General features: G+C 49.8%; 1 protein-coding gene across 2 annotated transcripts; it reads right to left on the bottom strand.

Annotated features, from left to right (window-relative positions):
- Window positions 1-11,533: 11,533 nt before the first annotated feature.
- GINS3 (GINS complex subunit 3) lies at window positions 11,534-22,133 on the bottom strand. Of its 2 annotated transcripts, XM_008257362.5 has the most exons (3): window positions 21,617-22,125; window positions 15,022-15,255; window positions 11,534-12,856 (listed from the first exon to the last, which is right to left on the bottom strand). In XM_008257362.5, exons 1-3 carry the CDS (start codon window positions 21,800-21,802, stop codon window positions 12,626-12,628), a joined length of 651 nt encoding a protein of 216 aa, XP_008255584.1. In that variant the 5' UTR covers window positions 21,803-22,125; the 3' UTR covers window positions 11,534-12,625. The 2 variants fall into 2 exon arrangements, with proteins under 2 accessions (XP_008255584.1, XP_051702793.1); XM_051846833.3 differs by lacking the exon at window positions 15,022-15,255 and having other exon boundaries at window positions 21,617-22,133.
- Between the last annotated feature and the right edge of the window lie 635 nt (window positions 22,134-22,768).

The raw sequence follows: 22,768 nt of genomic DNA, 5'->3' as shown, positions 1-22,768 counted from the left end.
GGGCCCACAGTCTTTTATTTTTTAAGATTTATTTTATTTATTTGAAAGGCAGAGTTATAGGGGGAGAGGGAGGGAGGGAGAGGGAGGGAGGGAGGGAGCAAGAGGGAGGGAGCGAGAGGAGGGGGAGGGAGGGAGGGAGAGATTAATCTTCCATCAGCTGGTTCACTCCCTAAATGGCCGCAATGGCCGGGACAGGGCTCGGCTGAAGTCAGGATCCTGGAGCTTCTTCCAGATCCCCCACATGGGTGCAGGGACCCAAGCACTCCCGCCACTGCTTTCTCAGGTGCAGCCAGGACTCGAATTGGCGTCCATAGGGGATGCAGTTTTCCCAGGCAGCGACTTTACTCCCTGAGCCACACTGCCAGCCCATATTAGTCTTTAAAAAAAGTTTTTAGTTGCCCTCCTTCCACATAAGCCTACCTCTTGCCCCAAACCATGTTAACAACCTAGAAGGTCACCATGCCCAAACCATTCATGACGGGGAGGGTCCTTGTCATGTACAGCTAACTGCAGAAGACAGGCTACATTATGGCCACATTTGCATAAAAAGTGCTATGTACATAGATGCCTGGTAAAAAGACTCCAATGGGCTACATATTAACAGCTGTCATTCTGAGGGATGAGATCATGGGTGTTTTGACACCTCCTTTTCTGGTCTTGTTTGTACTCCTGACTTGCTTGCATATAAATGATTTGTATAAAAACAGGAACTTCTGGTTTTCAGAGAAAGGGAGCCTTTGGGAAGAAAACCGGGTGGCAGGTATCAAAAAAAAATTTTTTTTGACAGGCAGAGTTAGACAGTGAGAGAGAGAGAGAGACAGAGAAAAAGGTCTTCCTTCCGTTGGTTCACCCCCGAAATGGCCGCTGCGGCCGGCACACTGCGCTGATCCGAAGGCAGGAGCCAGGTGCTTCCTTCTGGGCTCCCATGCGGGTGCAGGGCCCAAGGACTTGGGCCATCCTCCACTGCCTTCCCAGGCCACAGCAGAGAGCTGGACTGGAAGAGGAGCAACCGGGACAGAATGCGGCACCCCGACCAGGACTAGAACCCAGGGTGCCAGCGCCGCAGGTGGAGGATTAGCCTAGTGAGCTGCGGCACTGGCCAGCTATCAAAATCTTAGCTGTCCCTACCTTTTGCTCCGTCAGTGCCATCTGCAGGAGCCGCTTCTGCAGCACTTCTCGCACGTGGGCCTGAAGGCAGAGCCAGGGAGTCAGTGCAGCATTGGGAAGATGTGTGAGCAGCCCACAGAGCTTTGGAGATGAACGATTAAATAAACGAGGGTTCTCCAGGATATAAACAGCTCTGCAGTTGTGCGAAACAAACAAAACCAAGGGAGCTGGATCTCACAAGATACACAACGGGGTGGGGTGGGGTTCCAGAGCCCCAGGCACAGCAGGCTGCAAGGAACTCCTGTGTGTAAAGGCCTTGCAAGGGCACTGGAAGGAAGCTGCCTGCTTGTTGATGGCCTCCCCTCCAAAGGCACCAGGAAGTGGTGTGGGTGTGGGAGGTCATGGCAAGGGAGGCTTCATTCTGGATTATTTGAATCTTCTACAGGTTTGTCTATGCATGGCCATGTCTTACTTATATAATCGATTTAAAAGCATGCAGTAAAATATGAAAGTTTTGGGGCCAGCGCTGCGGTATAGCAGGTAAAGCCACCACCTGCAGTGCCGGCATCCCATATGGGCACCAGTTTGAGTCCCGGCTGCTCCACTTCCGATCCAGCTCTCTGCTATGGCCTGAGAAGGCAGTAGAAGATGACCCAAGTCCTTGGGCCCCTGCATCCACGGGGGAGACCTGGAAGAAGCTCCTGGCTTTGGATTGGCCCAGCTCCGGCCGTTGCAGCCATCTGGGGAGTGGACCAGCAGATGGAAGATTCTCTCTCTGCGCCTCTACCTTTCTGTAACTCTGCCTTTCAAATACATAAATAAACCTTTAAAAAAAGAAATGGAAGTTTTAAAATAAAAAGAGCCTCTAAAGAATTCAAAGAAACATAAGAAAGGGAGGAGAAGGGGAGCGAGGGAGGCAGGGAGGTGTGGGAAGTATCATTCACTATGCTCTTAAGTCTGTGTATATGAAATACATGAAATTTGTTCCCCTTATAGAAATAAAAAATTTTAAACATGAAACAAAATTTAAAGAAAATTTGTTTCATGTTAATTATTATTTTTTTTAAAAGAGTCTTAGGGCTGGCGCTGCAGCTCACTAGGCTCATCCTCTGCCTGCGGCGCTGGCACCCCGGGTTCTAGTCCCTGTCAGGGCGCCGGATTCTGTCCTGGTTGCTCCTCTTCCAGTCCAGCTCTCTGCTGTGGCCCGGGAGGGCTTTGGAGGATGGCCCAAGTGCTTGGGTCCCTGCACCTGCATAGGAGACTGGGAGGAAACACCCGGCTCCTGACTTCGGATCGGTGAACCAATGGAAGGAAGACCTTTCTCTTTCTCTCACTGTCTCTATAACTCTACCTGTTAAATTAAAAAAAAAAAAAAAAAAAAAAAAGAGCTTCAAACTCCAAAGGGGTGCTTACGGCCCCATCTGCAAGCAGATGGCATAGCTCAGGGCAGGGCCGTGGAGCTCCGTTACTGTCAGGCTCAGCCTGCATGAGGGACACAACCACAGGACCCAGCTCAGGCCTCCACATGGCAACCTCGCAGCAGGGTGGGAAGGAAGTCACAAAGGCCACTGGGCTCCCAGGACAAAGGCGGGAGGGTCACAGTGGCTTTGTCAGGAGGATCCCAGGAGGGGACTCGCGAAAGCTTGTGGAAAAATGATATTAAAAAGTAAGTTGATCAGGGCCAGTGCTGTGGCGCAGCGGGTAAAATCTCCGCCTGCAGTGCCAGAAATCCATATGGCTTCTGGGTGCCAGTTCAAGTCTTGGCTGCCCCACTTCCAATCCAGCTCCCAACTCCTGGCTCCTATGGATGAGCCCAGCTCCGCCCGTTGGGGCCATTTGGGGAATGAACCAGTGGATGGGAGTGTTCTCATTCTCTCTCTGTAAACTCTTTTAAAAAAAAAAGTAAGTTTATTTTGGTGCAAAGTCATTTTGAAATCTATGCAGTTTTTCATAATACACATTTTCCACGAATTTTTTGAAGATCCCTCATATTGACGTGGGAGTGGGGTGTTGGGATAGGCAGGAAGATTAGGTAGAGCTGAGAGATTTTTTTCTTAATTTCTGCCTCCAGCAGTGCATCGTTAACTTCAGCCCTCACCTGTTAATACAATGCACCCACTTTCCCATGATGTACCTGTGCCTCACCTTGGCCCAGGAAGGAGGAGATGCCATAATGGCCACGTGGAAATTAGGCTCCTCGTGGAGGCACCATAAAGCCTCACTAAATCACATCCAAGCCCCACCCCATTTGTCTGCTGAATTAGGGGACCATCCCTACACCACAATGGGGAGGGTCACATGCAGGAGTGGCCTTTTTGTTCTCTGGCCTCCTCCCCACTGGCAGCTCCCCGGCCCACTAACGACAGTGTCTATCAGCACACACATGTGTCCACTCTCTCATGTCTGAATAAATCCTGCTCTCACTCGGACACCGGGCCTATGCCTCTGCTTTGGATTTTTTTTTTTTTTTTTACAGGCAGAGTGGACAGTGAGAGAGAGAGAAAGGTCTTCCTTTGCCGTTGGTTCACCCTCCAATGGCCGCTGCGGCCGGCGCACTGCGCTGATCCGAAGGCAGGAGCCAGATGCTTCTCCTGGTCTCCCATGGGGTGCAGGGCCCAAGCACTTGGGCCATCCTCCACTGCATTCCTGGGCCATGGCAGAGAGCTGGCCTGGAAGAGGGGCAACCGGGACAGAATCTGGCACCCCGACCGGGACTAGAACCCAGTGTGCCGGCGCCACTAGGCGGAGGATTAGCCTGTTGAGCCGCGGTGCCGGCCCTCTTGCTGGTTCTAAAGCCACACTCATGCAAGGTGTCTGGGGCCTCCTGCCTCCCTTCCTGTCTGGCCGGCGGTGGCTCCCCAGGCCCCTTCATCAAGGCAGGCGGCTCCAACCAGCTCCCCAGCACCCACACCCCTCTCTGGCCCTGATTCCCGGGTTACAGATGGCGTCACTCCCCTGTTCCCCACTGCTTTTACGGCAGCGCACTTGACAGAATCTCCAGACCCTTCCTTGATCCAGCCCTTGCTCACTCACCTCCTTCTCCTTTTGTGTGACTTCCTTCCTGCCCCCACTGGCCTTGGCACTCAAGGCCCTGCACTCCCTGCCCCCTGCCTGAACGCTGCCGACCTCCCTGGTACGTGCCCCCAGCCCTCCCGAGGGCCCTGTTGAAGGGGTGTCCACCCCTCCTGCCCCAGTCTCTCCATACCTCAGCCTGGTTCTGGCCCCACTATCTGAAATCTTCAGTTTTTTCCGTGTCATTCCCCTACGGCTTACCTTGCATGGATCCCTGCTTCCAGTATGGGAAGTATCCCAGCTTTCCCTATGACACTCAGTGCTCCTCAAAGCCCTCCATGTATGATTAGGATTCCCAGTTCACAGATGAGGGCCGCAAGGCACACAGGTGAGCAGCTCACGCCGGGTCAGGCAACTCTTAAAAAGTCCAAGCTGGGGTTTGATCCCAGTTGCTCTCAGCCCAGTTCCTGGGCCCCTAATTACTAAACGACCTTGCCTGAGACCACTCTGAGCTAAAAACCAACGCCTTCTTGACGTGCAGATGGGAACTGGCTCGAGGAGCAGTCACTGGACTGGGGCTGGAGGGGGCAGGGCCTTCAGGACGCCCCTCCCCCCCACTGCCCAGTGATTGCAGGGGAGGGGGACCAGGCAAATCCATCACTCATTTCCCTGATGTGAGTCCCAGCAGCGTCCCACTGACACCTGTGGAACTGAACCTCTGGCAGCACCTCTGGTTGCCCTGAAATCTGGACCTCACCGCCTATTTGGGTTCTGTTTTTATTAAAACCCCATTAACTTGTTTTTATCAGAGCAATTAAAATGTGCAAGTTCTGGGGGCACCCGCTGTGCTGTGAGCTGGGAGAACTTTCTTTTCCAAGGGACCCTGGGAGAAGAGGCCCCACGGTGGGTTTTCTTCGCAGTTAACTTGGTATCATCCTCTGCAGCTGGTCTTGAGCTAAATGCAGAACAGAACCTATTTTCCCTCCTCTTTCTTTTTCTGTGTGCTTTTCTAAGCGGGAGCCAGTTGGAAGGCTTCTAACCTGCTGCAGGGAATGTTAATTCCTTTCACACCTGGGGGGTGGGGTGAGGGGCGCTTGGCAGAGCTGTAGAGAGCCCGTCTTTGCACCTTGAAACCCGCTCGACCCACGTGAGCCTGGCTCTGTCCTCTTTCCCCACCGCTGTGTACCACATTCTGGGACCAACAGCTTGAATTCAGTGGCCTTTAAGGGAGTGTCTACTTTGTGCCACACTCTGAGCTTTGTGCTCTGGGGTGGGACAGCAGCATTGGTAGTTCTAACAGAGGGTGGTGCTGCCAGCCCAGGGACCACCCTTGAGAGCTACTGCTGTAGGCTTCTGGGGCCCCTCCCTCACACACCTTGACACGGGTGGCCCTGCCACCAGCTCTCAACATAATTTGTAGGGTCACCAAGCTTGTAGTGATTTCATAATGTCCCCTCCAAGCCCCGCCATCCCTGGCTATCGACTGTGCTGGGTTTGTCCTACTTAGCTCCCGGAGAATCTGGTCCCTGCTTCTTCCCTCTTTCTCACCTGCCATTCTCTTCCACACTCCTGCTGCCCAGGCCTGTTTGCATTCCTCAGAACAGGCTAAGCCATGTACTGCTCACCTTTCCTGCCCCAGGACCTTGGCATGTGCCACCCTCACTGCCTAGAGTGACATCCTTCCCTGGGCTGTGCATCCAGAGACTTCCCTGGACTCACCTTGTACAGTGGCACCCCTTCACCTGTGCTCTCGTTCCCTTGACACTTGTTGGAACTCACTGCGTTGCCCCTCCCCACTGCAGACCCCACACCCATCACTGGTACAGGGCAGGCCCTCATGGGAGGCCCAAGGGCCACATGAATGAACGTGGTTAGTTTCAGGTGAAATCCAGGAAAGAGGCCAGCAAGCGGCCCACCCTGGCCTGCAGGGAACCATGCAGGCTCTTCTTCCGGACCCCGCCTTGCTCCAGGCTGAGCCTCCACCATCCCTCATTTGGGTTTGAGCAAGGGGGTGGAGGCAGAGGGAGGCAGGGAGGTTTTGCACCAGCTAGAGTTGCAGACTGGACCTGTGTCACCCAGCCCAGACGACTGCACGGTGTTCTGCCAATTGAGATACCGGGTCTCACAGGCCAAGGGCCCGGGACAGAACGCCACGAAGAGTGACTTCTCAGAAATAACAACCTGCAATCGCAGGAATGAGCGCGCACAGCTGATGACAAGAGCAGGGTCCTATTTATATTGCAGATAATAGGTCTATGATACAGGCAGAGCTGGGGCCAATTTTTCCAGAGCAGACGCCGAGGAGTGATGGCCTGGGATTCTTGCAGAACCGAAGCGAGATGCCCGGTGGTGTTGAGGGAAGAGGCCTGCCCTGGCCTGGCTCAGCTGCTAACTGCATGGCACGGCACATGGGAATTTGACCTTCAGAACCAGTCCAAGCTGGGTGCCAGCCCTGCTTGCTGTGGGACCTTGGACAGTTACCTGTCTCTCTCAACTGGGGTTAATAGTAATCTATCTCTCAGTGTTGCTGCAAAGGTTGTGAGATAATGGCATAGACCCATTATCTGCAATAGCTATTATAAGCACTCACATATTGAGAAAGTCACATTATCTCTTTGTGCCTATTTTTTGTCCTTTTAAAAAAAGATACATAAAGAACTTTTCTATTCATCAAAAGATACTACCAAGAAGAATTAAAAGATAAGCTACACGGCCGGTGCCGCGGCTCACTAGGCTAATCCTCCGCCTTGCGGCGCCGGCACACCGGGTTCTAGTCCAGGTCGGGGCTCCAGATTCTGTCCCGGTTGCCCCTCTTCCAGGCCAGCTCTCTGCTGTGGCCAGGGAGTGCAGTGGAGGATGGCCCAAGTGCTTGGGCCCTGCACCCCATGGGAGACCAGGATAAGTACCTGGCTCCTGCCATCGGATCAGCGTGGTGCGCCGGCCGCGGCGGCCATTGGAGGGTGAACCAACGGCAAAAGGAAGACCTTTCTCTGTCTCTCTCTCACTGTCCACTCTGCCTGTAAAAAAAAAAAAAAAAAAAAAAAAGATAAGCTACAAACTAGATGTTTGCAACAGATAACTGATGGAAGATTCCAGTCCAGACCATATAAAGAACTCCTGTCAATCAATGAGACAAGAAACAACCAACTAGAAAACCGGGCAAAACACACCAACAGGCATTCCACAAGAGAAAATGAGTGGGCAGTGAGTGCATGCACAAATGCAAATCACAGCCACAGCATTTTTAAAATCCATTAAATTGGCCAAAAACTTGGAATCCCCATAATGGACATTTGCATGGCTATTCATGGGAGGATAAGGCGAGAGGATGTGGTACATGTTTATGAAGTCGAGAACCCAGAGACCCAGAAGCCATCGGTCTCTCTTAGTTACACACCCAGAGCATGCATATAAAATGTGCACAGGGCCCCCCTCCCTCTCTGTAACTCTGCCTTTCAAATAAATAAATCTTTAAAAAAAAAAAAAAAGTGCAGTGACAACGTTTCATAGTAGAAAACAAAAAAGCTAAGAAACAAATCAAATATCTAGGAGATGTAAGAGATGCTTACAGAAGGTGTGGGCTGTCCCCACAATAGAATATTATACAGTGATCAAAAAGAATCATAGCTGCATGGTTGAAAGTTAACAGAAGGGGCCAGCGCTGTGGCGCAGTGGGCTAATCCTCCCCCTGCAGCACCGATATCCCATATAGGTGCTGGTTCTAGTCCCGGCTGCTCCTCTTCCAATCCAGCTCTCTGCTATGGCCTGGGAAAGCAGTAGAAGGTGGCCCAAGTCCTTGGGCTCCTGCACTCATGGGGAGACCTGGAAGAAGCTCCTGGCTCCTGGTTGTGGCCATTTGGGCAGTGAACCAGTAGATGGAAGACCTTTCTGTCTGTCTCTTCCTCTCACTGTTTGCAACTCTACCTCTCAAATAAATAAATAAAATCTTAAATAAATAAATAAAATATTAAAAAGTTAACAGAAAATTCAGGGAAAGCTGCAAAGTTCACACAGCAGGAGGAGGGTACGCTTGAGCTAAAATTAAGCAAAGTGATCCATTCTCCTCCATTTCTCTCAGCTCACAGGCACTCACACAATCACTCATGACATTGGTTTTCCATGGTCTCTGTTTCATTTGAAGGGGCAGAAAAGTCTTTTAAAATTAACAGTGATCTCAGAGGAAACACGGCCGCAACCAGAGACTAAGGAGGGAAAGCGGACCCGGACACTAACCTTGGAAAGTGGCTGCCAATTATCTCTGAGGCAGCTGTGCGTGGTTAACTTGTCTGGGGGAGGGGAGATGCCCTAAGCTCTGTTTCTGTAACTCCAGTCATAAATCTGTCCTATAAATCTGCCCCGGGCATCTCTTTTATAAGCGTACCAGACCCACCAACCATTGGAAGTGTGGCCCTAAGTCACGTAGGCTGCAATGTAAACCCACCAGTGCTGTAGGGATTAAGGTATGAGGCTGATGAACTGACCGTCAGTTCTCAGGAAATGATTCCAGCTGGCCTGCTGGCATTACTAAACTGCTTTCGATCCTCCACCACTTCTGGTGCCTGTTTGAATGGAGTTTTCCCACCCCAGGTTTCTGTAACATAAATACAACTTTTATTTTATTTTGAAGTTTGTATTGATTTCTTTTAAAAATGTCTCCAAAATGGGAGAAGTTGGTTTTCACTGCTGGCCCTTACAGGCCCATAGACATCTCTGAAATGATCTAGAATTCAGTCAAACAGCAGCCTCTGGGAGGTCCACAGGGTTCTGAACTTGGCTTCAAACCTGAGGAAATACTTGCTGGGCTGCTCAGCAACCAGAAAAGGGGCACTTGTTCTTTTCAAACCTGGATACGGGTTTCCTGGGACATTGGGTGAAGAGGTAAGAGTGAATAGCAAGTGACAGTGTCCTCCCAAACCGTTTTGAAAATGTTTTGCCCCTGGACAAGGATAGCTGAATGCCAGGCCCTCTTGGTCCCATTAAGACAAGGCTACTCCCTGGGAACAAGCATTGTTAGCTTGCCTCCCCCCTCCCCCAAAACTCCACCATGTGGGTTTTGTTTTGTTTTGAGATTTATTTGAAAGGCAGAGTTACAGAGAGGCGGAGGGAGGGAGGGAGGGAGAGAGGGAGAGAGAGAAAGGTGTTCCATCTGCTGGTTCACTCCCCAATTGGTCACAATGGCCAGAGATGCGCCGACCTGAAGCCAAGAGCTTCTTCTGGGTCTCCCACACAGGTGCAGGCACCCAAGGACTTGGGCCATCTTTACTGCTTTCCCAGGCCATAGCAGAGAGCTGGATCAGAAATGGAGCAGCTGGGACTTGAACTGGCGCCCCTATGGGATGCTGTCACTGCAGGCAGCAGCTTTACCTGCTATACCAGTGTTGGCCCCCAACTCTTTGAGTTTCCTTCAATCAATCAATCACACCTTCCCCCTGTCACGTGCCTCCCTCGCTGCACTTAAAACCCCACTCCTCTGCAGAGTGCTCTTCTGTGTCCTCAGAAACTATCCTTAGGGAAGAATTTTAGTTGGGCATCAAACAGATTTCTCTCTCCAGGGGAAAACGGGAGCAGAAAATGTCGGGTTCTGGTTTTGTTTTTGGGATCAGCAAGTGTGGGCTCCCTCAGGAATGTGAAGCACTGGCCATCCCCAGGCATTGCTCTGAGAGGGGTGCTGACAATGGTGATATTGGTGGATCAAGTGTGTAAACTCAGACACAAAGAAAATTGGCTAGAATGTGCTAGAAGAGGGAAGTGGGGACAAATGAATTTACTGCTATCAGAGATAAAATGCTGTCTTAAGTAAAATCAAAGAGGCCTTTTCCTGTCAGATGCAAGTAACAGGGGGAAAATGAAGACTTGGGGTGAAAAGCGAACATTTCTCCCTCTAGAGCCCTACTCCTCCAGGCAGCCCAGACTGTCCCTGGGAGAAATCTGCAGACAATGAGGTCTTAAAAAAACAAACAAACAAAAAAAAAAACAAAAAAAAAAACCCACGAATTTGAGAGGCCGAGAGTTCCCATCCACTGGTTCACTCTCTACATGCCTGCAATAGCTAGGGCTGGGCCAGGGATGAAGCTGGAAAGGAACTCAGCTCAAACTTAATGTAGATAGGAACCCAACCACTGCAGCCATCACCACCATCTCCCAGCATCTGCACTGGTGGGAAGCTGATCAGGAGCCAGGAGCCAGGAGCCAGGAGCCAGGAGCCAGGAGCCAGAGCTGGGTGTCCAACTCAAGAAACTCCCATATGGCATGTAGGCGTCCAACCTACACCATAACTGCCAGGCTAAACAGCTGCCCCCAGTGAGGTCCTTGGTCTATAATTAAGGCCACAGAGCCCTCCAGGGGACAGGACACCCATTACTTTATTTCTCTCAATTTTAAAAGAAACTTGGTATTTAAGTCGATTATTTTTACAATTCACCTCTTTGAAGGGCGAGTACAGGCACACATGGCTTAAGGATGAGGATGCAACGGGCATTAGGTGATCTCGTGGTTGTGTGAGCATCGCAGCCACGCGTCCACTTACACAAACGAAGATGGCTATGACACCACAAGGTGGTGACAACCTTCCAATGTGTTGTCTGTTGTCACTGCAGTGCCGGACTGCGGTGATCCAAAGGCTCATCTGGGCTGGGAGGTAGGGGCAGGGTGGTCTCACAGGCTTGAAGGCAGATGTGCCATGGAAAACCGATTCCAAAACTTCGTGTGATAGCATCTGTTCCAAATTTAAAACAAGGAATACGTACAGCACATACACGCGCCCATATTCCTGGCCTGTGACTCCTGAGGAATTTTCTTTTTTAAATAAAAGAAAATAAGAGGCAGCAGTCTCAGGATTGAAGCTGAAATCAGAGATGCACCAGGACCTGAAACTATGCTCTCTGATAAGGGATGGAGAATCCTAAGCAGCATCTTAACCACTGTGCCACACATCCACCCTGGCTTCACGGTAGTGCAGACTGTGGGAGGCAGCAGGAAGCAGTCCAAGTACGCGGCCTCTGACACCCACAAAAGACATGGATTGAGTGCCAGCCTCCCGACCTGGGCCTGGTCAAGCCCTGGATGTTGTAGGCTTCTGGGGAGCCAACCAGCAGGTGCCAGATCTCTCTCCCCCACCTCAAATAAATAAAACTAAATGGAAAAAGATGGTATCAAAAGTTAAACAAGTTCCTCTTCCTCTGTGAATCATTTCTGGGGCCCTGGCTATGTATACATGCTATGGCGGTCATGGAATTCTCACCCTGGCTCCTTCAGAGCCCCGGGCCTCGTATTTTTGCGTAATGTAAAACAAACCCGCAGTCACCGAAACACAAGTTTATTTGGGCACTTGTGTCAAACACGGTCAAAGACAACATTCCGACAGCCCTGTGATCACTTGCAGCGGCAGCGTCACAGAAATAGCACTTGGCCAGAATGTCTTCAAGGCAAAGCCCATCGTTTATTTAACACTAAAATCAAATTATAAAAACACCAATTCCAACTTTAAAACAGCACTTTAAAAGCATGTATGTCATTCTAAGTTGGCATCAAGACATCTGCACAATCTGGAGTCCTAAATCCCACTACAATTTTCAACAACAAAGGGAAGAGTTTGGCGCTGGCTGGCGCTGGCTTCCACACAGCCCCAGTGACAGGCCAGGGATCCTCTATGCAATAATGCTGCCAAGTCTACTGAGGAGCAGAAAAGCAGCAAGGCTCTGGCCCACTTACACCTGCCACGCTAAGTGTCTCCAGCAGGGCTCTTCCCAGCCGGCAGCCCTCACGTCTTGGTTTGCAGATGTGAGGAGGGCTGGTTAACACCCTTTAATGACTACTTTGCAACTGCAAGCGGCTCCCTGACAGCCTTTCTCGACAGAGAATGGACTAAATGTGCGGGTGCTCCGACGATGTCAGAGACAAAAGCGAGCTCAGCTGAACCACAGCTCCTCCAGGCTGAGTGCAGAGTTGTGTGAATTCCAATTTCTGAATCCCTGGTTGCACAGGACCAAAGCTACCTGCTGTCTTTAGTGAAAGCCACGCCATTCATCGGCTTTTGCCTTACGGAAATTGGGGTCTTTCCCCGCGGGCGGCAAAAGGTATTTACAAGTTGGACCAGCATTGTGGGGATGCTGTCCCCTGTGCAACCATAAGAGGAGGCAGACAGGCTCCAGAGATGGCCCAGTTCGCATCTGCTCTCTGTAGCTGGTGAAGCCGGACAAATGAGGCTGTCCAAATTCCCAGGCACAAGGCATCCAGTTCCAACTTGGCTGTGAGGTATGTCCATGACCTGTTCAAGGAAGACTGATTCTCCTTAGCTGCAGCTTCTTGGGTGAGCAGAGTGGGAGCATCCAGAGACTTAAGGGCCAAGTACCTCGTCTAGCAGGCCCCACCTTAGACTGTTGCAGGAAGCAAGCCCGTGAGATGGGACCCAATTCTGCTCCTGTACAAGGTCAACCAGCTCTTTCCAAGAACACACCGCAGGAAGCAGGGGCTGTGCCTCCAAGGAGCGACTCTGTCCTTCTGGCCTTCAGCTCTCCATGTCGGTGAATTTTCTCTTCTTGTAATTCTGAACAAGGCTAGAAGCCGTGATTTGAGAAGCCTGCCCCTTCTCCCAACACTGGAAGTCATTCAGTCCTTTCTGCCCCGTCTGAAATAAGCCCCTCTCCAACTCATCTAGCCTGGCTACCAGGGTTGAAGTGTCTTCGTTGTAAGCATTCTGGGAGGAGTCCATGATGCGGCGAAAGCGTCCAATGAATGTCTGAAGGAGAAAGGAGGAAGAGACATCAAGAGTGATCTCGCATCTCATACAGCCAACCCATGTTTATCACAGAACATCTGAATGCTGTGACTTGAACAAAAGGATACCCAAGAGGCCTCTGCCACTCAAGTAAGTTACTGCTCACTGTCATGCCTAGATTCCCTTGTAGGTGAAATGGTCTACTATGAAAACCCAATAGGTTGTTAGGACAACCAGTGAAGTTCACGTGTAAAGCACCTAGCACACAGCAAACTCCTCAAAAAGCATTACCCCTCAGTGTCATTAGTCACTAAGGCCATGATGTATGGAGATCACACACAAACACACCTGAGTCAATTAAATGCACTTTTCATCTTTCTCAGTCTGTGAGTGGGATGGAGATACCTACGACCTACGGGTGCTGTGCAGGACAGACTACGGCTGAGCAGAAGCCTTGAGCCCTGCTTGTTTCCTCCACTGTCTCATGGCGAAGTCACCTTCTCCATAAGCAGCTAATCAGAAGCACTTCAGAGCAGTGAAGGAAAAAGAAAAGACACAATGCACGAAAAAGGGGGCAGAGCTCCAATTCAAGAAATACTCTGAGGGCACTGTATGACAAATAGATTTTCCTGTTTTTTTTGCTTTTTTTTTTTTTTTTTAAGATTTATTTTATTTATCTGAAGGACAGAGTTACAGAGAGAGGTAGAGACAGAGAGAGAGGTCTTCCATCCGCTGGTTTACTCCCCAGATGGCTGCAACAGCCAGAGCTGTGCTGATCCAAAGCCAGGAGCCAGGAGCTTCCTCCAGGTCTCCCACATGGATGAAGGGGCCCAAGGACGTGGGCCATCTACTAATGCTTTCCCAGGCCATAGCAGAGAGCTGGATCAGAAGAGGAACAGCCAGGACTAGAACTGGCGCCCATATGGGATGCTGGCGCTTCATGCCAGGGCTTTAACCCATTGCGCCACAGCACCGGCCCCAGTTTTTGCTTTCTATTCAAGAGTTTTATAATCTTGAGTCCTAATGTATAATTATGCCTAAATTCTACGCACTGACTTCTTTTTCTGAACAGAGCACCATTTTTCTCTACTATCTACATTAGGAACAGTACTAGTACGTGGTAGACCACATCTCCATCTTAAGGGTGCACGGAGCCTAGAAGTCGTGCAGCACGATCAAGGTACACAACTAGTTCTAGGCAGAGCCAGGTCTTAATTTCAGAACAAGGAAAGGGAACAAATCATCAAAGAACTCATGCGTTTCCAACAGGAACCCCCAGAGCAGGCCTGGGACTAGGCTGAGACGTGTATCTCGGTTACCTCCAGGCCACCATCACCCTGGTCTCATTTCCTGGACTTCCTGCCGGTCCCAACTCTTAGCAAGCAAACAAGAACAGCAGCAGACAAGTCATACTGAAAAAACACAAGGGAGCGGCGTAGCAGTCAAGATGCTGCTTACAACCCCTGCGTCCCATACTGCAGCGCTGCTTCTGTTCCTGATTCGAGCTTCCTGGGAAAGCACACCCTGGTGATGACTCAAATTCTTGGGTCCCTGCCATCCATGTGGGAGATGCAGATGGAGTTCCCAGTTTCTGGCTTTGGTCAGACCCAGCCCTGGCTACTGTGGGCATTTGGAGAATAAACTAGTAGACAGGCAGTCTCTGTCTCTCTGCCTTTAAAATAAATAAAAACATTTTTAAAACTACACAACCAGCAGACATAGTGTAACTGCAGGCTGGCCTATAATTGTTTGTTTGTTTGTTTTTTATAGATTATTTATTTGAAAGGCAGAGTTACAGAGAAGTAGAGGCAGAGAGAGAAGTCTTCCATCCACTGGTTTACTCTCCAAATGACTGTAACAGCCAGAGCTGCGTTGACCCGAAGTTCAGAGCCAGGAGCTTCTTCCAGGTCTTCCACATGGGTGCAGGGGCCCAAGGACTTGGGCCATCTTCTACTGCTTTCCCAGGCCATAGCAGAGAGCTATATTGGAGCAGCTGGGACTCGAACCAATGCCCATATGGGATGCCGGCACTGCAGGCAGTGGCTTTAGCCGCTACGCCACAGCACCAGCCCCAACACATTGAGTTTACAAATCACACACTTACCTGTGTAAGCCACATCTGATGGCCACCACAGGCAGCTCCTGAGACACGTGCCATGCCCTAGGTTTTCACAGGCAGTACTCACCTGTAGCAGACACTGGGAGATATCTGCATTCTCTGGGCTGTCAAAGTGCAGGAGCTGGGAGCCAAAGCCATAGAAATGCGGGCCCATTTTGTGCAGGTCCACCACGTTGGCATCGGCGCTGAACACTGTCCTCCAGCCCTGCTGGTAGAGCTTGGGAAGCTCCGCAGAAAGGACCCGCCGCTTGTTGTCAAAGAGCCCCTTTGCCAGCCACAGGGGCAGCTCAAGCTTTGAGCCCTGCACCAAACGAGAAGGTAGACTTGAAAAACAGAGAAACAAGGAAAGACCCCTGGCTCCAGCAATACAGCCTGCTCTCTTTGGGGGAGACACCGGCAGAGGCAGAAGACCTGGCTGTGACTTGAGGAAATAAGCTGTGTGGGCTGAGAGTCTATGTCATGATGGAATGGAAAGAAAATATGAATATAAACCACAAAAATATGGTGGAGCAAAATAATGTAGGCCAAGGGAAAGTTTCCTAACAAATATAAGTTGTGTCTAATCACAGACATTGCAGAGGCAAGCATTTCCACTGTCTTTGTTCAATATCTATTCCGCACACACTTGATACCAGGGAACAGAAGGAAAAACAGAAAGCCGGAGCTCAGGTAGCCCCTCCCCATCCCATTCTTTACTTTTAGAGGTAACAGGAAAGGTAAATGTTGGAAAACAGGAATGAGGTGATCAAAACAAAACAAACCCCACAAAAGCAAACATAACTGGATAAAAGAAAGCAGCAAAGACATAAAACATTCACATGGGAGAACTGTTGCAAAGGTGGGAACAGCTCTAGGCTGTGTGGGCAGAGCTTTTGGCAAACCTCCCAGGACTGGGGAGAGAAACATTGAGTTCAAAGCTGGCAGAGCAACCAGGACGTGCAGGGCAAGATCTGAGAAAGAAGGGAGAGAATTAAGCCCAATACTTGGCACCAAATATTAGAACCGTTAGCACCAGACTTTAAAATAGAGGAAAAAAATCAAATGGAAATTCCAGAACTGAAAAACAAAGTAGCTGAACCAAGAGGTCAATAGATTAAATAAAGTTTAACAGTCATGGCAGATTTAACACACGTGAAGAGGCGATCATGAACTATAAAAAAAATTCAGTGGAAAACATCCAGACCAAAGCATGGAGATAAAATACAGAGAGGAGCATGAGCCTAATATGTACATAGTTTGAATCCCCGAAGGTAAGGAGACATAAGTTGGGGCAAAAGAATTATCCGAAGAAATAATATTTATGGGGCTGGCACTGTGGCATAGCAGGTAAAGCTTCTGCTTGCAGTGTCGGCATCCCATATGGGCACCAGTTCGAGTCCCAGCTGCCCTACTTCCGACCCAGCTCTCTGCTATGGCCTGGGAAGGCAGTGGAAGATGACCCAAGTTCTTGGGCCCCTGCATCCACAAGTGAGAAGCGGAAGAAGCTCCTGGTTCCTGGCTTTTGGATAGGCCCAGCCCCGGCTGTTGTGGCCATTTGGGGAGTGAACCAGCAGATGGAAGACCTCTCTCTCTATATATAACTCCACCTTTCAAATAATACGAATTAAAAAAAAAACTTAGAAAAAATATTTATGCATTTTCCAAAATTAAAGATATCAAATCACAGATTCTAGGAACACTATGAACGAGTAGGATAGATACTAATAAACCACAACTAGGCACATCTGACCCAAATAGCTGAGAACCAAAGATCTAGAAAAAGTCTTCAAGGCAGCTGTGGAGTGGGAGTAAGGAACACACTGTTTTTAGTTTTTATTTTTTTTTATTTTTTATTTATTTATTTTTTTGATAGGCAGAGTGGACAGTGAGAGAGAGAGACAGAGAGAAAGGTCTTCCTTTGCCGTTGGTTCACCCTCCAATGGCCGGCGCGCTGCGGCCGGCGCACCACGCTGATCCGATGGCAGGAGCCAGGAGCCAGGTGCTTCTCCTGGTCTCCCATGGGGCGCCGGCCGTAACACACTGTTTTTAAAGAAGGAGCAGGGCCAGCGCCGTGGCTCACTAGGCTACTCCTCCGCCTTCCGGCGCCGGCACACTGGGTTCTAGTCCTGGTCGGGGTGCCAGATTCTGTCCCAGTTGCCCTCTTCCAGGCCAGCTCTCTGCTGTGGCCAGGGAGTGCAGTGGAGGATGGCCCAAGTGCTTGGGCTCTGCACCCCATGGGAGACCAGGAGAAGCACCTGGCTCCTGGCTCCTGCCATCGGATCAACGCAGTGCGCTGGCCGCGGCGGCCGTTGGAGGGTGAACCAACAGCAAAGGAAGACCTTTCTGTCTCTCTCTCTCACTGTCCACTCTGCCTGTCAAATAAATAAAATAAAGAAGGACCAGACCAGGAAAAGGTAAAGCCAAGTTCCCAGTAGAAACTACCAAAGCCCCAAAACATTGGGAACAGAGGGACTTTTTTTCCCCTAAAGTGCTGGAAGAAGTTAACTGGTGTTGCACAGCGGTAAGATCCTTTCAAGGAAAGGTGAGGTGCAGGTGACTGGTAGAGGGATTAAGACAGCACTTGGGGTGCCTGCATTCCCTAATGGACTGCCTGAGTTCAAGCTCTGGCTCTTCCATTCCCGATTCCAACATCTTGCTAACGTACACCAAGGGAAGCAGCAGGTCATGGCTCAAGTAGTTGGGTCCCAGGGCCGGCGTAGTGGCATAGCTGGTAAAGCTGCTGCCTGTGACGCCAGCATCCCATATGGGCGCCTAAGAAAGCAGTGGAAGATGGCCCAAATGCTTGCCCTGCACCCACAAGGGAGACCTGGAAGAAACTCTGACTCCTGGCTTTGGCCGTTCAGCGCCGGCCATTGTGGCTATTTGGGGAGTGAATCAGCGGATGGAAGCTCTTGCTAACTCTGCCTTTCAAGTACATAAATTATATATATAAAAAAAAGCCTTAAAAATAAATTAAATAAACTCTGGGTCTGTGTGGGCAGATTCCCCCTTCCCCCTTTTTTTTTCTCTGTAACTCTTTCAAATAAGTCTTAAACAAAAAAAAGTAGTTGGATCCCTGTCACCCACATGATTGAGTTATTGGCTCCTGGCTTTGGCCTGACACAGCCCTGGCTGTTGTGGGCATTTGGGAGTAAACCAACAGATGGAAGATCTCTGATTTTTTGCCTTTTAAATAAATTAAAAAAAAAAACTATTAAATAAAAGCAAGGTGGAATAAAGGCATTTCCAGACAGAAAGTATGCAGGAAAGAGTTAACACAGCAGGTCTGAAAGGGTTTCCTGCCCTTGACAGGGTTGGCCCTTGGTGGTGTCTGGATACTTAGATTTCAGGAGGGTTCTAGAATCCATGGGAATGTCTTACTGTCCCTAAATTATTTGCACAATGTAGTTATTGAATACCTGCTTTCCTTGGAGTCTGGAAGTTTGGTGTATGGTTGGCAGAGTGCCTACATGACCACTCTCCAGCAACACTTTGGATACTAGGTGCACTTCTCTGGTGGACACGATTTCCCGCATGTGGTCAGAATTCAATATTGGAGAATTTAAATGCATCCCGTTAGAGCCACTGGAGATGATCCTAGAAGCTTGTGCCATATCTCCTCCTGACTGCACCCTATGCCCCCTCTCCTGTTGCTGATTCTGCTGCATATCCTTTCACTGTAATACATTTAAACCAAGAATACAACTATCTGCCAAGTCCTTAGGATCTCTTAGTCAGTTATCAAGCCTGGGGTTGATCTTGGGATCTTCTGACACATACAGAAACATAATTTATTGCCAGAAGACCAGAGTAAATAAATCTTTTTTTTAATTTAATAAATGTGAATTTACAAAGTGCAACTTTTGTATTGTTGTGCCCCCCCTCACCAACCAGAGTAAAGAAATCTTGAAAAGGAGAATGGAAATGATGGCAACACAGAAATATAGGAATTAAAAATAAGCAATGGAGAGAGTAAATAAGTGGGTAAATATACTACAGGGTTTAAAATGTGTCAAATTAAAATACATGACAGTAACACAAAAGGAAGGAGAAAACGGGGTCACAGTGTTCTAAGATGCTATGCCTGTAACGTGAGAATAGCTAACAGAACGTTCTTACTTGTCAAAATGATTATATAATATTTATACTCAGAAAAATAATAGAATATATGACTAAATAAACTAATACAAAGGTAAATGGATGATAAATAAACTTGAGGGACATTTGGCAATGCTAAAAGGGTCATTAAATCCACCAGAAAAATAAATAAAAAGTCTACCTACACCAATAGAAGTCAAAAAAGAGACAAATCCATAATCATCGTGGGAGACATTAATATATTCCTGACAGAAATAAAATGCAGCAAATGGAAACTCAGCCAGGATGGAGACGATCTCCACAAAACTAACAAATGCAACCTAATTTACATATTTAGATTATTCATCTCACACCATGACTTCACAACACACATCTTTTCCAGTGCAATAGGGTGGCTAAACTGAGCTTATGCTGGGGTATAAGGTATGTTTTGGCAGCTCTCTAAGACTGAAATGATTCAGACTGTGTTTAGTGTGTCTTGATGACACCACTAAAAAGGCATGGGCCCTGTGGATCTGGAAAGCAAGGCAGGGCCTAGTATATCTTTTGTTGTAAATCTTCTGAAATTGTTGACTTTTTTTTTTAAAGATTTTTATTATTTATTTGGGAGGTAGCATTTCAGACAGAGAGAGGCAGAGACAGAGAGAAAGGTCTTGCATCTGCTGGTTCACTCCCCAAATGGCCACAACAGCCAGAGGTAGGCCTATCTGAAGCCAGGAGCTTCTTCTGGGTCTCCCACATGGGTACAGAGACCCAAGGACTTGGGCCATCTTCTACTGCTGTCCCAGGCCTTTGCAGAGAGCTGGATGGGAAAAGGAGCAGCTGGGACGGTGGCTTAGCCTACTGAACCATAGTACTGGCCCTGGTACTACTGACTTTTTTTTTTTTAAAGATTTATTTATTTAGAGGTCACTCCCCAGTTGGCTGCAACGGCTGGGGCTGTGCCGATCCGAAGCCAGGAGTTTCCTCCGGGTCTCCCAGGCGGGTGTAGGGGCCCAAGGACTTGGACCATCTTCTACTGCTTTCTCAGGCCACAGCAGAGAGCTGGATGGGAAGTGGAGCAGCCGGGTCTTGAACCGGTGCCCAAATGGGATCACTGGTGCTTCAGGCCAGGGAGTCAACCTACTGCACCTCAGCGCCAGCCCCTGGTACTACTGACTTTTAAAACCGTGTAAGCTGGGGCAGGTGTTGTGGCACAGCAGGTTAAGTTGCTGCTTGGGACACTCAGAGTGCCAGTTTAAGTCCAGAATTTTGGCTATTCCACTTCGGATCCAGTTTCCTGCTAATGCTCCTGGGAGGAAGTAGATGATGGCCCAAATACATATGTGGGAGACCTGGATTGAGCTCCAGACTCCTGGTTTCCATCTGGCCCAGCCCTGGCTATGGTGGGCATTTGAGGACTGAACAGTAAATGGACAGTCCCTCTTCTGTCACTCTTCAAACAAAATAAATAAATTTTAAAAAACGGTGTGTGCATTACTTTAATAAAAATTAGCCTGAAACATGGAGATCAAACAAAAACACCTTTCTAAACAAAACTTACATAAACAGGAAAGAAAGACTAACCATTACAAGCCATAGCCCTGAGAGAAATTTATATTTGAAGTCCTACCCTTGGGTCGAACCTCAGCTGACCACTTCTTGTGGAACCCTGGGCAAGTTATCCATTCACTCTGGGCTTCAGGTCCTAGCATGTAACATCTAAAAAAAGGGTGTTGGGGACCGGTGTTGTGGCATACCAAGTTAAGCTGCCACCTGCAACGCTGGCATCCCATATGAGCGCAGGTTCGGGTCCTGGCTACTCCGCTTCCAATCCAGCTCCCTGTGAGTGAGCCTCAGACAGCAGCAGCAGATGGCCCACGTACTTGGGCCCCTGCCACTCTCGTGGAAGGCCTGGATGTAGTTCCAGGCTCCTGGCTTTAGCTTGGCCCAGCCCCAGCCACTGGGGGAGTGAGCCAGCAGGTGAAAGGTCTCTCTCTGTCTCTCCCTCTAACTCTGCCTTTCAAATAAATAAGTCAGTCCTAAAAATTAAAAAAGAAAAAAAAAGGCAAAAAAAGTTCATAGAAAACGGGATTTAAAATATAAATTTATTTAGGTGCAGATTTTTTTTTTGAAGTTTTTTTTTTTTTCCATACACTTTTTGAAGACTTGAATGCAAAGTTCCAAGTGTTTCGGGCCTAAATTAAGTCTAACTTCACAGACCACTTCCTACGAACTTTTTTGAGCTGCCCCCCTACGAGCTCTCAGTAAATGGGAACGCATCCAGCAATTTACCGTTCCCCGGGCACGCGTGCTCTGCCGTAACGCAAACGTGATCAGAACCCCGAGCCCAGCCTACGCGGCCGGCGCCAGTCCTACAGCGGTCACCGCACGAGGACGCCGAGCGAACCACACTGACGACCGTGACCGTTCGCAACAAGAAATCCGCGCGGGAGGACGCCGCGCCACGCAAGCTAAACGAAGACTCCGCGCGCGGGGGACGCCCCGCCCGGGGGCCGCGGCGCGTGCGGAGGCGGCCTCGCCCCGCCGGCGACCCCCGCGCGCCCGCCTCGGCCTCGCCCCCGCCCCCGCCCCCGCCGGCTCACCTGTGGGATGGCGTGGTCGCTCTCGGCGCCCGTGCTCCGGTCCTGGAAGAAAACGCCGAGGCGAGGCATGGGGATCTCTGTGCGCACCGGAAGCTTCTCGTGGGACATCAGGATGTCGTCCAGGGACAGAAAGTTCTCCTCGGCCCCCAGCGCCCCCGACTCCACGGGGAAGTATGCTTCGGACATGGCGGCGACTTGAGCTTCTCCGCTTCCACTCGGGGAATCTCCCGGAGTCAGGAGTGTAAAGAGAAGAGGAGAGGAGGAGGAGGAGGAGGTCGGACAGGGTGGCAGGGACTGAGGCGATCACTACCGCAGCCTGAGGAGATTGAAACTTCCCGCGTCCCGGGCCAGACAGAAGTAGTGGATCAGAGCTGCCCAGGCAGAAGCAATCGATAAAGCCTGCGGCTTGGCCGGGCGCGACCAGGGCCCGGGAGCGGCCGCCGGTCCGCCGGAAGTTTCCTTCCCTGTGCCTGCAGCTTAGTGTGGGAAAGTTACAGAGCCGCGGGAGGGCCCTAGAAGCTACCTGATGCTGACACATGGGTGGGACTTCAGAAGAAAGGCATCATGCGCCCCCCACTCGAGGCCTGAATAATGTCTAACCCTTTACCACAGTTCCTGTCAGGTTGCATCTCTGTTAAATTTGGTATTTGAAAGAAACATTAAAAGTATCTCCAGCGCTAGTTCCAGATATTTATTTTATTTATTTTTTTTAAAGATTTATTTATTATTTGCTTGAAAGAGTTACACAGAGAGAGAAGGAGAGGCAGAGAGAGAGGTCTTCCATCCATTGGTTCACTCCCCAGATGGCCATAATGGCTGGAGCTGCCACTGATCCGAAGCCGGGAGCTTTTTCTGGGTCTCCCACGTGGGTGCGGGAGCCCAAGGACTTGGGCCATCTTCTACTGCTTTCCTAGGCCATAGCAGAGAGCTGGATGGGAAGTGGAGTAGCCAGGACTCGAACCGGCGTCCATATGGGATGCCAGCACTGCAGGCAGCAGCTTTACCCACTACCTCACAGCGCCGACCCCTCCAGATATTTATGATGGAGTAGATTGGGAACTGTTTGTGATATTGGGGGGCATTGTGGGGTGGGGTGGAGGCTGGGGAGGATGGAGCACCAGTACTTTAGGGCCTCTCAACTTCTCATCAGCA

Source organism: Oryctolagus cuniculus, chromosome 18, assembly GCF_051225735.1.
Source record: "Oryctolagus cuniculus isolate XC-2025 breed Fujian yellow rabbit chromosome 18, ASM5122573v1, whole genome shotgun sequence".
In the NCBI taxonomy this organism is placed as follows: Eukaryota; Metazoa; Chordata; class Mammalia; order Lagomorpha; family Leporidae; genus Oryctolagus; species Oryctolagus cuniculus.
This window is presented reverse-complemented; position numbering and strand designations above follow the sequence as displayed.